Here is a 16,906-nt window from a genome sequence, read left to right on the forward strand (position 1 = left end):
TCAGAGGATGAAAAAAGCTAATTTTTCCACCATCTGGAAAAGTGTAAATAAGAAGGAAGGTTATCTGTCATGCCATATATCTGCTTCTTTTCATTCCCTGATGTCAATGCTCCATTTAAAGGCTCACAGATGTGTGGTGTTTGCTGTAACAGCATCTTAATAAGCTCAGTACTATGATTTGTAGGCCATGCTCCACTTGGGCTTTGGCCTACATTGGCTTTCTGTCAGAATATCACTCTGCTAGAATTGATAAACTGACTATGAAAGAAGAAAGCAAGCGATTACGGGTTATTAATAGTAAGATTACAATGACAGATGTAATGATGGCACTATGCGCAGTTTTACTGTTAGACTAGACAAGTCCAGATGTGGATGAGCTGTGTTACATCTTTTTCTCTGCTTCTGCCACAATTAGACCCTGAAACCATCACATGTAAAAACTTCATGTTGCTAAATGTCAGGAAGGTCAGCAGGAAACCCAGACGTGCACAAGGACGGTGGACCAACATGATGTCAGCTTCATTTCACTTCTCTTCAGCTGTATTTCCATCAGCTCTGATTCACAGTGAAGTCATTCTGAGACACTTTTACTGACAGACCAGTTCTGTCCAGTTTTAATAAAATCAAAAGGAGATGCAAGGAGGAAAACCTCCATCAGAACCCGGAAGGCCGGGAAAGAGGGTCAACAGGCAGCATGACTCTAAACCAGGGGAACCTGCTGTGAAAGACCGATTAGAAACATAGATGAACAGCAGAGTCAGATGTTTCTACACGGAGAGTAAGGAGAGAGGCGCCCAGTGCATCATGGGACGCCTCCAGCAGCTCTAGTCTGTAGCAGCAGGACTAAAGGTCACCAAACCACGGTGAGGTGAGGCAGGTCTGCTTCCTGAAGCCAGACTGGGATCTGGTTCCACAGAGAGGGTCTTATAACTGGAGCTTCTGGCTCCAGTTCTCCTTTTAGAACCAGAACCAGCAGGGAACCTGCAGTCTGAGAGTGATGCTCTGCTGAGAGAAACTGTAGGATCCTTAAACTCACCGGGAAGTCTCTTCAGCATTTTGGAACAATAATCAGGAGCTGCATCAGAATTAAACCACCGTTATTCCTGCTTTCTCCTTCCTGCAGCTAAACATGGAGAACAACGGCCTCATCTAGGTCGGATCTGGAAGATCTTCAGCACCCAGGGAGGAGCTCTCAGGTCCCAGTCGTCTCCTGCTGCTGCAGAATGAACATGCTCAAGTCCAGCGGGCTGAAAATCCCCGGCCGCGGGGCCAAGCATTCCAGCCCGGTGGGAAGGACGGCGGCTGGGGGGACGCCGAGCCCCATCGCCCCGAAAGACGGTGAGTCACTTCCTGCTCCTGACGCCCAGCTCTTTCCCTGCTCATCAGCGGAAGTGCTTCAGACCATTTGTTGGTGACTCGGCGACACACAGCTGCTCTAGATTACATGTTTAATGGTTTTCAGAGCAAGTCTCTGTTGCTGTCTTAAACCTCTCCTTCCTCTCTACGGGAAACTTTCTCCGGTGCAAATTATCCGTTTTTTTCTGCTAATTTAGTGGAAAATGTGGATTTTGTTCTTCTCCATTTCTTCTTTTCTAAACGCTGCAAGTCTGCTGTTCCCTCTGGGAGTTTTAGTGTCTTTCTGCTATATTTCTGTGTTTGATTCCACTCTGACTGGTTTCGCTGATTTCCTGTTGGTCTGGCGTCACCTGAACTGGCAGGAAGTCAGCGACGGATAAGAGACCAACAGATGTACCGAAGATGTCCAAGAAATGAAAATAATAGGCGAGGTGACGGTAGAAATGATAAAGAGGCTTCGTCTGTTTATGGTGAAGTGTCACAGAGGAGGAGGAGCGACAGCAGCTTGAATCAGACTCCTCCGGAGGGTTTTAGCTGCAGCTGGAGGCGGTCCAGGAGAAGATCTGAGAGGGAAAAATATCAGTTCACGACGTCACAACTACGAAAAAGTGTCTTTAGCTGTAAACTCAGCCGTCGTATGCGGCGGCTACGGTTTGTGATTTGCACTTTCAGTCTGTTGGGTCAGACAGAGAATAAAAACTAAATGGATCCCACTGGGTTCTATCCAAACGCCACAGCTTCATTAAAGGCGTTAACTACAGAACGTCCGCCATTTTCCCACCAGCGCCCCGTATCGACGGCGAATTCAGCGTCCATCCTGCATCCTACCTGTTCGCTCTCTCCAGCCAGCAGAAGACCATCTTACCATGACTCTTCTTTTGTCTCTTTTAATCTACCTGCGTTTCTTTGCTGAATCAGCGACGTTGTGTGGTCAAAACAGCCGGTTTCTTACAGTGAAGGAAAACGTCACGTCGCGTCCCGGATGATGAGGTTCAGTGTCGGTTTCTCAGGGACGCTGCCGGGCGGCACCGGCTCTAGAAATACACACGATAGATGTCACTGTGTCATCAAACGAGTCGGAGACGCAGAGTTTTAAGGTCAGAAAGTTACGTAATGCGCCTTTAATAAACAGTGACGTAAACATGAGAACAACTGCATGTACAAAACAATGACTTTCTAGCTTTTAAACCACTGAATGACAGGAAACACAACCTGAGCTGCTCTTTGGATTCCTCCATGTAAGTTTTGTTCCTGCACCAGGCTCCTCCTTCAAGCCTGAAACCCAGATCAGTTCTTATAAAGAAAGATCAACAATCAGTTGCTCTATAACAAATAAGACGGAACAGTCATGTTTATGTTTAACTGGCTGAAAGCTTCAACCCCAAAGTTAAAAACCAGGATCACTGTGGATCCAGCGAGTTGGCAGATGGTGATGAGGTCCAGAATCACGAGGAAGGAAAAACAAAAACAAGAGGACATGATGTTAAATAGACCAACAGCTAACCCAGACCACCGCCGTCAGAGAAAATGGGAATTTTCTCAATAACTAGACTTTTTTTTAGCCATTTGCTTCGTCTTGGCGTGTAAGGGTGTTTCCAGGTTCTAGGATGCAACAAAACTATTCTGATGATGGGAATAAATGCTGATGTTAGCCTGAGGTGTTGGCGTGGGGTCCAACTGGGTGGGTGGCCGTACGGCTTGATGGAAGTCTGATGTCTTTACGAGGTTTTCTGAAAATATCTGTCGGGATGAAGGAGCTTAAGGTGTTCCTCCCTGTGGGACGCTGAATGCCAGGAACGAAGCTGGTGTGTGACGCTGGAGATCCTCGTCGGGGGGGAAATGGTTGCAGTTTTAGTTGTTAGTAATAATACATTCTTATCTCAGCCTAACTTCTTTTTATTAACTTTTATTTTGCTCTTTTCTGTCCAACATACTGTCGTACAGACCGGCGTCGAACCTGCACTGTGATCACACCCGCGTCACACTTTCATGATAAAAATAGATCATACCACTTATGGCTGTGACGATACGCTTTCATCCCGATTCAATTTCGATTTTTTTGGGTGCCGATTCGATTTAAATTGCGATTCTCAAAATCCTCCAATGTTGCTGATTTTTGTAGATTAAAAACAAAAAGAAAATTATAAAAGTTCTTTTTCTATTAATTTTTCTTGATTTCAGTTTGGAGAAAACAACACAGCAGCCAGAACATCATTCTGCTGCTATAATACCCAGGATGACAAGTAAAAAGATCAATAAATATGACAAAATTTTTTATAGTGCATTAATTTCATCTCATTGAAAAAAAAAATAGATTTTTTTAAACAAAAAAAATTGATTTTAAAATTGTTAATGAAAAAAATCCAGATTTTCGATTTTTCGATTTGATTTTCCCACCCTTACTACCACTACTATTTACCGAAGAGGCGTCTATTTTCACCCGGATGTTACGATGAAGCCATTTCCAGTCAAACCTTCCACCAATCAGAGAGCTTATATCGATCAGGAGCAGTAAATGAAGAATGGAATGAAGACGTTTCGGATGCACCATGAATACGGCTGCTTTAGTGAGGATAGCAGTAAAAACATGTAGATGTTTCTGTTTGTTTCCGGTGCGTGACACTGAAGTGCAGATGACAAAATGTTTGGTCACTGCTGATCTGTGTGTTATTTCTACAAACCTCTGTTGGTAATAAATCCTGTTTTCTTCTTCTGGTTGGTCCAAACAGTCTTTTCCTGGGAGGCAGGCGGGGGCGGGAAGGAGCATAAGATGCAGGATTTTGTCTCCTTGGAGGAACTTTAAACGAGTTATGCAACAGAGGAACTTTTACAACTCCAAGAATAAAGTTCATTTCATCCTGCGACAGTAAACTCTCCGACTTCAGACCATGTGTTGAGATGTTGACACGTTCCTGTGTGTAAATCTGAAGGGAAAGTGGTGTCGACATGAACACACAACACAACAACTGAATAAGTCATCTGCTAACGCTCACTTACACAAAATTACAAGCCCTGTCTGCACAAAGTAATCACAGCTGTTGTCAACTTTAAATGCAGCCACACTGTTTATCCTCTCCAGGTTAGCTCACATGACAGGCCTGTTCTCACAGCTCCACACACACACACACACACACACACACACACACACACACACCAGCTCTGTTTGTGCTAAATTACAGCTGAGCTGAAGTGAGCGGAGCAGGAGAGGATCCGGCCTTCTTCGGCTGCGAGTACGACTGTCTCATTAGCATCAGAGTGTGTCAGGGTTCATGCTGATGGAGGAATTTCAGCGTTAGGAACCTGCAGCTGCTCCACTTCAGCCTGATGGTTGCTTCCTTCCTGCTCCGGTTCAGATCTATTCAGGTCTGAAGCAGCTTGGAGCTGTGACCAAAGCCGATTCTGCCACCCAGAAATGATAAAAACCACCACAAATTACAAATGTGTCATGTTTGATTTCAGTCTGCTCAGAAAAATGCGAGCGCTCCGAGCATGTCGGCCACATTCCTTCCTCAGGTTGTTAGCGCCACTAGAAGGAGAACAAACCAACGTCTCTGTCATCAATCTGTCCACGTTTTTGCTCATCCTGGAGGCCACTTTGTCTCGTCGCTGCGTGGAATCTGAAATCATCCTGGATGCATCCATTAAGAGCTGGAAAAGCTAATCCCTTCATGTAGCATGCAGGGCTGAAGCCTGTTGCCCAGGCGAGTCCGCTGCTGCTCGAGGCAGCGGCTTGCACGCCACCGGCGCTCATCTGCATCTGAACATCTGCTTTTAAGCTGTTTATTTCGACCATAAACAAAATCATTAGTTTTCTTTCATCCTGTTCGAGCTGCTTTGTCGTTTTTAGCCCCTGTGTGTCTCAGGGAGGGAGAAATGATCCATCACAAGCAGAAGCAGCTTGCATCTAATGCTTCTGAAATGATGATGTCATCTGAAAAATGGCATTTCTTCATGCTTTAAGGTTTGCCTTGGTGTTGTTGTCATGGATTAAAGCAGCATGGCTTGTGTGTCTGGAGAGTTTAAAGTCCCTTATTTCCTCATGAAGCTCTTTTCTAAGTTGTCTGTTACAACACCATCAACTAGAGATACATAGTAAATAAACCAGGACACAATAACCAGCAAGTTCCATCAAACAATGTTTTATTCCCAGTAGAACAAAAGCAAACATATCAGACGCTGAAACTGAGACTTTTCACCTTATTCACCAAGCTGATTGTGAATCTGAAGCAGAAACACGTCTGTAAAAAGTCACGATCGGAGCAACAAAGGCTGGAAAAGTTACAGATGTCAAACAGCTGGTGGATCATTTGACAACTAGTTAGGTTGAGTATCAACAGGTCAGCAACATGACTGGGCATAGAAGGAGCCTTTCAGAGAGGCAGAGTCTGTCAGATGGGAAGATGGGCAGAAGTTCCCCAATCTGTGACAAACTGGCTCCGAAAACCTCAGAAAATGTTCCTCAACGTCACAGTGATCACGACGTTGTGATTACATCATCTATATTATCAGCAAAGATTCAGAGAGTCAGGAGGAATCTCTGTATGCATGAGACAGAGTTAAAGGTCAAACCCACATACCGTATATGAAAGATGGACGGAGCCTCCAGCGCTTAAATGTGAAGCCTATGTGCATAAAACTGCAGTTCCCCCTTCATCCACTAGGGGCTCCAAAACAAAAGCAAATCCCCATAGACTCCCATGTTAAAAAGACCAACTTCACAGCAGAAATAAACATATTTAACAGCCTGGTACAAAAATCCATTTTAGGTTTAACAGGTCAGGTTCACCTTCATGACAGCTGTGGGGGGAGTGAATTTATTTTCTAACTTGTCAGTTTAAAAGTAATTTAATCTCGAAGTTCGGCATATTTAGGGGCGTGTCATTTTGATTGACAGGTCCCCGATCTCCTGTTTCAAGTCAGAAGAACGTAGCACAACCGCGGTTTTTAGCCGGTTAACAACGTGACTTAGCTTTAGCCCGCTTACCTCCGTTAGCTGGTTAGCTTCTGTTATCTCCAGGTTTGCTCGGTTAGCTCTTAGCTACAGGCATCTCGGAGTTCACTCGATGTCAATCATCCACCACGATGTTCACAGCCCCCCTCTCAGCTCCACCTCTTTCACCATATTTGTATTTTCTGAGCGGGGCGACACGCATGTCCCTGCCAAGATGGCGATGGTAGGAACCGCCCACCGAGCTTCAATTCAGCTCTTCAGAAACCTACGGGTGATGTCGCGGAGGCTCCGCCCTTTTTTTTACAGTCTATGGTCAAACCTGATTGTGATGTTGGGGTCCTCATGCAGCTCTACATTAAAAGCAGACATGATTCTCTACTGGAAACCAGTGAATGGACTCAGGAAGCTTCCAGAAACCAGTGTGAACCCAGTTCAGGCTGAAATCCACACCTGCAGGTTAAAGCTCCATCATATGTGAAGAGGATCCAGAAACACGCCGTCTTCTCTGGACCAAAGCTCATTTAAAATGTTCTGAGTGGAAACCTGGATGAAGATGTGGAATAGTTAGTGGACAGCATGGACGGCGTGTCCTGCAGACTAAAGAGGAGAGGGAGCATCCAGCTTGTTATCAGCCTGCATCTCTGATGGGATGGGGTTGCATTAGTGCCGATGGCGTGGGCAGCTTCCACATCTGGGAAGCTCCATCAATGCTGAAACATCTGCTCCCATCCAGACAACGTCTCTTTCAGGGAAGACCTTGCAGGTTCCACCATGCTGGACCACATCCTTATGGTGGAACAGGAGAACTGGTCTGCTGCAGTCCAGTTTCACCAGTACAAAACATCTGGAGCTTCATGGAAGCAGAAATCCAGCAGCAGGTCCAGGACTGTAGAGCATCAACTGGTCTCTTCACTGCCCAGATGTTTACATACAGATGCTGAAAGAAGAGGAGACGCTACATGGTGCATCATCTTGGAACTAGTTTTTACAGATGTGTTGCTGCATCAGATTCACAATCAGCTCATATTTTCCATCCGATGATAAAACGTCTCAGTTTCAACATCTTACTTGACGTTTATCCTCTTCTGGGAACAAAAGACGGGTTGATGAGACCTGGGAATCATTAAATTCTGTTTTTATTTGCATTTTACTGAGAGACACAGCTGCTTTGGGATTGGGGTTGTATTTGAGACGAGTGAGGAGTTGTGGGTCACGGAGGAGCTGAGGTTGTTGTGGACACACAGCTGGTTGATTCCTGGAGTCCGGCTCTGGTTTTTACTCCAGAATGATGGAAATATGTGTGTCGCTCAGGTGACTGGTTAGCAGATTGATGGGGCAGGTGACCTTTGACCTCTCATCATGCCCCTTCCCAGTCTGACTGGAATCAGGAGGAATCTGTTTCCTCAGACTGACCCGGCCTCGGGCTCCAGATCTGACCACGTGTGTCGGCTTTAGCTTCGGGTAGAGGACGAAGCCGCCATGCCAGAGGTTGGCAAAGTTCACTTTCCTGAGTTTAACAAACTGTTTGAACCTCCTCAGGAAACATGGAGTGAATGAAAGAAAGCTTCTTTTTAGCTGCTTTTGAGGTGAAAATAAGGGAGCTGTGCCAGGTCTCGTGGTGCAGCGTCTGCTGAGACCTCGCAGGTTCCACATCTCAGGCTGTTGCTTTTCTGGGCATTTACAGCAGTTCTACAGCCAAATCACATGCATTTCTGTATAAAATGTTCATCTTAAGCCAGCTTATTCATCAGTAATTTGGAGGAAGTAATGTTTTTGTTGTTTGCATTGTTCTCAGAAGTTTTAGGAATATTAAACCATGAGTCCATCTGGTAGAAGAAGCTTTAAACCACAGCCTGGAGTTCGAAGCCTTTAACAAAGTACACGATGCCATTTAATCCTCAGGTCAGAAAAATGCAACCTTGTCAAAAACTGCTGTAAATTTATTCTGTATTCATTTCTTTCCAACTTTAAACAAGTCAGTGTTTTAGATGCATATTAAAAAATAGCAATAATTTGAACTTTTAAACCCTTTAAGGCTAATCCATTTACTAACTCTTGTAAAAGTTGTTTTATGGTATAAAATAAAGCAAAATAAGTTTATTTGAATAACATATTTAATTTACAAAACAACTCAAACTGCTTTACATTAAACCTGCATAAGAAACAAATATTCTCTATAAAATGCTTTGGATGCTTTGAATATGAAAAAAAACCTGATGCAACGGATAAATGTAAAATTTAAATACACAAGGCTGCTGAATGAAATAATAACATAAAAGAATGCATTTTTTTATGTTATGTGATGTAAAATGGTTTTCAATGGGGATCTTGAGGGTCAAATGTGTTCGTTTTTGTGTAGCATAGCCATTTTAGGCTAATTAAAGGAGCTGGTTTTAGAATGATAAATACATCTAAAAATAATTTTATATGGAATTTTTACAGCCACACTGGCATGAAATGGTCCTGGGAACTCTTTAAAGAAAAAAAAATACAATTATTACTATTACTGTATCTTTGATTGCATTTTTTCAACACGTTTTCACCAAAACCCTGAAAGATAAATGAAAAATCTCAGCGATGATGTTGGTGATGATGCCTGTTTGTCGGGACAGAAAAGCTCCTTTGTGTTTCCCTCAAATGTACGTCGTGACTCTCAGTCGGCCGCTAAATGACTGAAATGATGCTGGACCCGGACACGCTGCATTTCAGGGCAATAAATTGATCAGAAGTCCACAGCATTGAGGCTCAGTCCCCCTCACCCACCTCCATCTGTCCTCACACAGCTGCCACAACCTCTGCTGCCACAAGCCGATAAACCACGTCACAACAACCTAAACCACAAACCAGCCAGGCTGAAGATGAGGATTATTGTGGAAAATCATCATAAATAACGGGGAAAGACACCGCAGAATGATGGGTGTGTGCGTGAAGCAGAGAAAACTGGGCAGGGGGGGCTGTGGAGGATTCATTGTGCCGAGCGGATGAATGGTGGGATTCAGATGGTGGTGGGAGGTGGCCGAGCACAATAGTGAATGTAATGGCTGTTTCTGGTCTTCCTTCTGCCCAGGATCCTTTTACCCTCGCTGCTCTGTTGCCTCGGCAACACAGATCACAGCTTAGATCAGGTCTGAAACGCCTCGAAGGGTTGTGGTGGTCCGGATCACATTTCTACCAACCAACTTCATCTTTAGACACGTTTGTGACGGACAGTGATGCTGATTTGTGTTTTTAATGCAGACCATCTTCAAGGGGGAGGTGGGAGGGCTGTTAACCCTTAAAACCCCAGTTTTCTTTCCTTTTTTAGATAAAAAAAAACAAAACAAAGAAGCTCCACTATTTAGTCCACATCCAGAAATCCTTGTTTCTGGTTTCATCCCAGCCATCAAGGATCATTATTTCAGTTCTTTTCAGACAGACGTAGAACTTTCTGCTCCTGTCACCTAAAGTGTAAGCTATCTGTCACCGTTCACCCCACAGAGTCACAATCTACCGTTGCTGATAAAACGTTTTAAATGGCAAGGATAGCGCAGCGTTTTAAGGGTTAAAGGACATGGATGGTGGCCAGAAGCAGCTTCAGCAGAAAAAGAAAATGTCAAAGATGTTGAGCTCTGAGGCAGTTTTCCTTCACCCCAATCGCCATAATCAGCATTTATTTCCACAGTCAATATTGATGTGGATTTATTTCTGACTTTATGTGATTCTAAAGAATCATTATCAATATATGCCTGATAAAAATTTATCATCTAATAGTTCTAATTGCTTGTACAGTACCAGACAAAAGCCTGGAAGCTTTGTCCTGGTAAATTTACTGGGTACTCTGTCCAAACTTTTGACTGGTGGTACACAAATGTCATTGTGGAGAATCCTGTATTATTAGTCTTCTCCTATTTCTATGACCTAGTTAGTTCATTTCATAGATAGGTAGATAGATAGGTAGGTAGGTAGGTAGGTAGGTAGAGAGAAAAGGTGATCCAACAGTTCCTTTAAAAAAAAGGTTAAATTAAAGATTAATATGATATAATATAATCTTTAATAATAATATAATATAATATAATCATCCAAGCCAGCAGAGCAAAGTGAGGTCAACAGTCGCGTGTGATGGTGGACATTTGACTGTCGATGGCTCAACAGCTGTAAAACACGGCATTAAATAGTTGCAGGAAGAGGAAGGAACGCACCCAGTATGTTTCACCACCTGCAGGATAACCACCAGATTTATATCACAGTTTTCCCATGAAAATTATGCTGACAAAGCAGAAAAACATGAACCTGGAAGGTTTCAGAGCACCTGCAGGTCTGCTCTCTACGACACACAAAGAACTCCACTTTCTAGTTGAGTTGCATCTATTTGATTCTCACAACAACATGTGGAAACAATCATGGCATAAATTACAGAAAGCACAACTAATGGGGCCCCACAAAGCCTTCCGGCCGCCTGTCGGAACATCAGGGAGACCGACCTGGCACCAAGCGTCCCTGAACACAGATAAACCCACTTTAATGGCATTGCTGTGCACTAGACCGCATGCTGATGGAGGCCTGCTCGCTTGTGGAGAAAGAGACCCTGAGATCAGGCTCAGCTATGTGTCAGACAGGCCATATCTCAGGGTTAATCACTCGTCATCTCTCTGACCCACTTTTCAGGAGGAATTAAGAGTATCGTCCAATCTTGCCCAACCTGCAGTCTGTGGATGGATGTTGCCACCACAGCGCTTATTTCTGCAGGCATGACACAGTTAACAGGGCTGAAGGTGATTCTGCTGGACGGTGAAGGAACGTGATTGAAGGGTTTTATCTCAAGAGGAAGGAGGAGTCATGTACTGTGTACATACTTATTCTAATGAAGAACATTCTAGTAGTGATTCTATGTTTTTGTTGTATAAAAACACAACAATTAACACAAAATGTCGTTTTTCTTTCTTCTTTTTTTTTGCTTCCAGGCACTCCACTGAAGCCCATCACACCTACCAAAATCTCTGAGGAGGGGGACGATGTTTTGGGGGACTACACAGTTGGTGAACAGGTCTGGGTCAACGGCATCAAACCGGGAGTTATTGCCTACCTTGGGGAGACCCAGTTTGCCCCCGGACAGTGGGCAGGCGTGATACTGAATGACCTAGTTGGCAAGAACGATGGTTCAGTCGGGGGCGTGCGCTACTTTGAGTGCCAGCCCCTCCAGGGCATTTTCACACGACCCTCAAAGCTAACCCGACAGCTGGTCGGAGAGGGAAGCGACAGCCACTCCACCGACTCGGCCCAGAATCAGGCCCAGCTGGGGGGCAGCGGCGCCCCCGCTGGCCAGAGGGTGGTGGTGCCGCTCAGAGAGGGGCTGCTCAACAGCGCCGTCAAAACGGGAAACGAGTCTGGGTCCAACATGTCGGATAGCGGGTCGGTTAAAAAAAGTGGAGATAAGGATCTTCGAGTCGGAGATCGAGTTCTGGTGAGTAACTTTGTTTTACGCTAAACGGGTTTTATTCGTTAGAACGAATCTATAGAAAAGCACCGTGGGAATGCAGACCTCCACAAGTAGCTCATTTCCACCCTATCGGTAATTTCCACATGATGTTCCAGTTTTCTTTCATTTTAAATGGATCTCCTATCAGATTCCGATTCATTGGTAATGAGTCCACATTGTCTCACACTGTGGTGTTTGTTGCTTGTTTGTTCCCCTTGCAGTAACGAAAAGTTGATCCTGTTCTGGATGGTCGTGTCCAGAATGTATCTTTGATGATGATGATAATCCAGATCTATCTTTTTGTGTAGTTATATGCTTATATTGTATATTGAAAATGGCCTTAAAGTTGCAAAGATAAAGAATCCTTAAGAAGAATTCTGGGATCCAGATGTTGATCCAGATCAATCCCAATATTCAATGCAGTCTTGAGTTTGATCGGGACACATTCTCCAAAAACATGAAAATCTGTCTCGCATAAAGTTGCTAACAGACAGACAGACAGTGACAGCATCTTTGGCAGAGGCAACTAGCTTGCACCGCTAGCTTGTTCAGCAGTGAGTGACAGCAGAGCCAATCATATCCGCTGAAACGGCTTAAAAGGCAGGACTTATAACAGCAACTGTTGCATATAGAAGGCACTGATCTCTGGAAAACGGTTGAGCATGGGAATTGCTGGACATTGGTGAAGACATGTCCGTTCTGTTTCTACACACCTTGTCCACGGATGTAGGCTGTACCCATGAAAAACTTGCTAAATCTCCAAACAGCTGATTCAGGTTTTGACTCTTGTGTGGTGGTGATTAAAATCAGGAGAAACCAGACATATTGGTGATTTTAGTCTTTATCTAACAAATGAGCACAAGTAGCATGTACTGTAGAAGTGTTATGGTGGCAGTGGAGATGGTGAAGGTGTGGACCCAAACGCAGAGACGAACGAAACAGGGATGCAGATTCCAGAAGGTTTATTCTAATCCAAACAAGGCACTCAGGGAACTAACTACAAGGTACAACAACATAGGGCAACAAAATGATCCAGCAACCAAGGAAAGGAACTGAGGTGTATAAATAAACAGAACAAAACGAGACACAGGTGAACGGAATGAACTGAAACAAGACCAGGTGAACTCAATGAACAGGAAATCAATAAAGCTAAACAACAAACAAGGGAACCAAACAGGAAATACTACAAAATAAAACAGGAAACCTGAACCAAGGAAAAAACACAAACAACCACATCATAACAAGAAGAACCCTTTGTGAGGATAAATTCATGTGCACAAGTGTTACTGTTGTAACCATCTGTTTTTATCGCTGTGTTTAGATTGTCCCATTACGATGCCGTGCTAGCCTCCTGTTTCACTGGACCTCAGATCTGTGACTCTGAGCCTGTTTACTCCTGGTGGTAATGTTCATCTTTAGCTGTCTCCAGTAAGAAGCTGCAGATTTCTCACCAGAACATTGTGTCAGTGGTTTTAATGTTATGGCTGATTGTCGCACTACTCAGAAATACAGAGATGAAATACAGAGATGTGTCAGAAAGACAGGAAAGCTGAAACTTTCCAACTCTGCAGTCTTTTTTCTGAACTGGTCTCCACCACCTTAAAAATGTCAAGGATCCTTTCTCAATCTGTCCCCAGTTCATTTCCAGTTTCACTTAGAGGTATCGTTCACACTGATGCTGAAACTGAGTTTTAACTAGCTGAAAGGAGGGCAGAAGTCACACATCGGTCCCAGCTGACGCTCACATTGTCTATACCATCTCCGCATCACCAGTCATTTCAGGCCACGTTCAGTCGACAGGAAAAACTGTCCAATATCGGACTTTTTTATGACAGGACCAATATGACTGGACCAAGACTACTTTCATATGGTGAACGTTGGTCGTTTTTGATGTGAAACAGAAACATATTCTGTGTTAAACAAGAGAGGATGCAGCAAAATTGAATGTAAACAATTACTTAATTAATTAAACTATATAAATATTTTGAGTGCACAACTTCAAAATGAATGTACAAGCGCTAACAAGTATAGCATCCAAATTTACTTCATTAAACACAGTGTAGTGTGTGACGCTATGTCTTCTTTTGTACGTGTAGGACATTTCAAGGCCATAAATTAAGTTTTCATTAAAGTTTTTCACAAAATAAAAGTGAAATTTTTTAAAATTGTGACAAAGTGCACTTGCAATTTGCAAGTGTTTTTATTCAAAGGTTTTTAGCAAATTAGACGTAATTCTCGTAAAATCTCTTCCATTGGATGAGATTTTTCAATAATTTTGGATTATGCCAGATAGCCAGGTAGCTAGGTAGCAAGGTAGCCAGGTGGATTGGTAGCCTGGTAGCCAAGTAGCCAGGTAGCAAGGTAGCCAAATGGATTGGTAGCCAGGTTGCCAGATAGCCTGGTTGTCAGGTAGCCAGTTAGCCAGGTGGCCAGGTAGCTACGTAGCCAGGTAGCCAGGTAACCAGGTGGCCAGATAGCTAGGTTGCTAGGTGGCCTGGTGGATTAGTAGCCTGGTAGCCAAGTAGCTAGGTAGCAAGGTAGCCAAATGGATTGGTAGCCAGGTAGCCAGTTAGCCAGGTAGCTTGGTAATGTTGTTTCAATGTTTTCCACTTGCTGCTGAGGATTTGCCACGGCCTTTCAAAGCCCTTCTTCCATAATTCCTTTTTTAATTCCTAGTAAAACTTTGAATTTCACTGTTTTTTTCTATCAAGGATGGTGGTTATATTTTTCTCTTGAATTATTTTTAAAAAATATTTTTGTCTCCTTTGTAAAGAAACATGTCGTCTTTTCTCATCTCCATATCATTCTCTCAAGTCGTGGCTGTCAGGATAAAATATTGGCATTGAAACAAACATACAACAGAAGCTATTTACATGTGGGTCAGGTGTCAGGACCTGCCGAAGCTTTACTGGTGATTTCATGCATTTCTATTCTGTTCAGTTTAATCCAGATTAATCCAATAGTCACTGCACATTGTGCTCCTACATTACATTATTATAGTGGTCTCTAAAGGATATAAAAGCCAGAAGAAACATACCTGTCATGATCTTATTATGACCTGGATGTACTAAAGGTTTGCAAGTACTAAATGTGTGCAAACTCTGCACACGCAAATAAAGTACAACCTGACTTAATAACAGTGTTGAACTTTAACTTCTATGAATGTCTGTGTGCATTGTCTGTTCATTCTCATCTCAGGGAAGAATTAAAGACAGAGAAATTATGTTTTCTGTTCTCTGACTGGCTCTGACTGTGTGCAGTTAGACACATTGCTCATTTGGCGTCTGGTACGACAAAGAACGTCACAGTTGGAGAAATGGACAAATATGGTGGAATCTGCTGGTATGAGGATATTTCCTCCCTAATCTCAGAGTTTTTCTCACAAGACATGGGTAAAACATGTGAAACATCTGCAGCTTCCCGTCTGTGTGATGCCACCTGAACTGATGAGGCTCGAGTTTCCTCCAAAACTTCAGCAGTGGCTTAGAGGCTGACAGAAACATCCCAACTTTCTAAAAAATTAGGAAATGTTTCCCCGAGTGACTCTAGAAAAAAAGTAGAAAATGCTGAAGCGTTATGTTGAGAATGTACGAGCTGAGGAGGAGAATCAATAGAAAACCAGAGTGGCCTCCATCACAGTCGCTCCATATGTTAGAGCTGTACCTGGAGGAAGTCCTTAAGATCTATGGAAGAAAAGAATGTCAAAACTAGCGATAGGAATGGCTGCCGTGGCCGTGTATGTAAGAAAAAACCATCTGCTATAAATATATGTAAGACATGTAACACAGCCAGAGCGAAGCTGTCTGTCAGATGGTTCTCTTTGGATTAAATGTAAATTTGCACGTTTTAGTTTAGCTCTTTAATTTTGTTTTATTCCTCTTTCTTCAGATGAATTGAAATATTGTGCAGACCTCGAGCATCCCACCATCCACAACATGTAATATGAAAAGATTCAGCGAATCTGGAGAATTCTCTGTGCTTATAATCATATTCAAATTCTTCCTCAGATTTTCCCAAAGCAGTTGGATTTATTACCGTCACTGTCAGTTCAATATTCATTCATTCAGTCATTATCCTAACCGCTTATTCCGATGAAGGGTCGCGGGGAAGCTGGCGCCTATCCCAGCAGTCTTTGGGCGAAAGGTGGAGTACACCCTGGACAGCTCACCAGTTCATCGCAGGGCCCAGTTCAATATTGTTTATATAATATAGTATTTAGCTCATCTTAATTATTTGGGTTGTCTTTTAAAAGTTAAATGTTAAATATATTTTCGTCTTTTCTACGGTTTAAAAGCCGGACATTTATAGATAAGTATAAGTACTTAAAGCTGGGGTAGGTAATGTTGGTGAGCTAACAATATGTGAAAGTGGCGCCCTGTTTGGCTCCTCCCCCTCTGGTTTTGCTCCGCCTCCTTGCGTGATCCGAGGCTTTTTTATTCGCAGCTTTTTCCACCAACGATTTTCTCTTTCTCGGCTGTTCAGCAGGAGGAGGCAAATAAACCAGGCCGGGTCGGGAAATCCTTCCTGCATTTTCTCAGCCATATTTGCCTTCTGAGTTTCTTCTTCACTACTTTGTATTTTCATCCTAACACGCTGTTTATATGCAGGGTGTGGCGATCAGGTATGCACTGCTGGAGGGGGAGGAGGGGAGCCGGGAGAAGAAGCTACGAAATATAAGAAATGAACTCGGCCTGAACGTTTGGATTGGTCAGAGTTTCTACAGATTTACAGTAAACTGAGGCGTCTAACTATATTTCTTACTGTTCATGATTGCAGAATGTATAGACTACTATCAGGACGAGGAACCACTTCATCCAGAGTAAAACAAAAATGTCTCTGAGCAACGTTACCTGCCAGAGCTTTACTGTGAGAGGACAAAACAACGTTTTCAGTCTTTCATTTCACAAACTGAAAAAAGATTTTGAATCAACTTTCACTGAATGTTGCTTTAATCCAGTGCTTCCTAAACTTCTCTGCAGGGCCCCTTTTTCATCGACAACAGTAATGTCATCACCCCAGTGGTGTTGGAACTTGTTTGGCTTCGTACTTCATAATATCAGATGATAATATTTTGATACAACACACTGCGGTCTCTTCATAACCCATCGTTGGTTAATACCGTTACCTGACCGTTACCTGGTCAA

At 43.3% G+C, this 16,906-nt stretch overlaps 1 protein-coding gene across 1 annotated transcript in view; it reads left to right on the plus strand.

Moving 5' to 3' along the window:
* The first annotated feature begins 1,207 nt into the window (after positions 1-1,207).
* Positions 1,208-16,906, plus strand: part of clip2 (CAP-GLY domain containing linker protein 2) — a 62,141-nt gene continuing 46,442 nt past the window's right edge. The window contains exons 1-2 of the mRNA XM_079248010.1: positions 1,208-1,338; positions 11,248-11,747. Coding sequence (XP_079104136.1) covers positions 1,224-1,338; positions 11,248-11,747 — 615 coding nt within the window. The 5' untranslated portion in view covers positions 1,208-1,223. The remainder of the gene's footprint in view (positions 1,339-11,247; positions 11,748-16,906) is intronic.

Source organism: Telmatherina bonti, assembly GCF_933228915.1.
Source record: "Telmatherina bonti genome assembly, chromosome: 10".
Classification (NCBI taxonomy): domain Eukaryota; kingdom Metazoa; phylum Chordata; class Actinopteri; order Atheriniformes; family Telmatherinidae; genus Telmatherina; species Telmatherina bonti.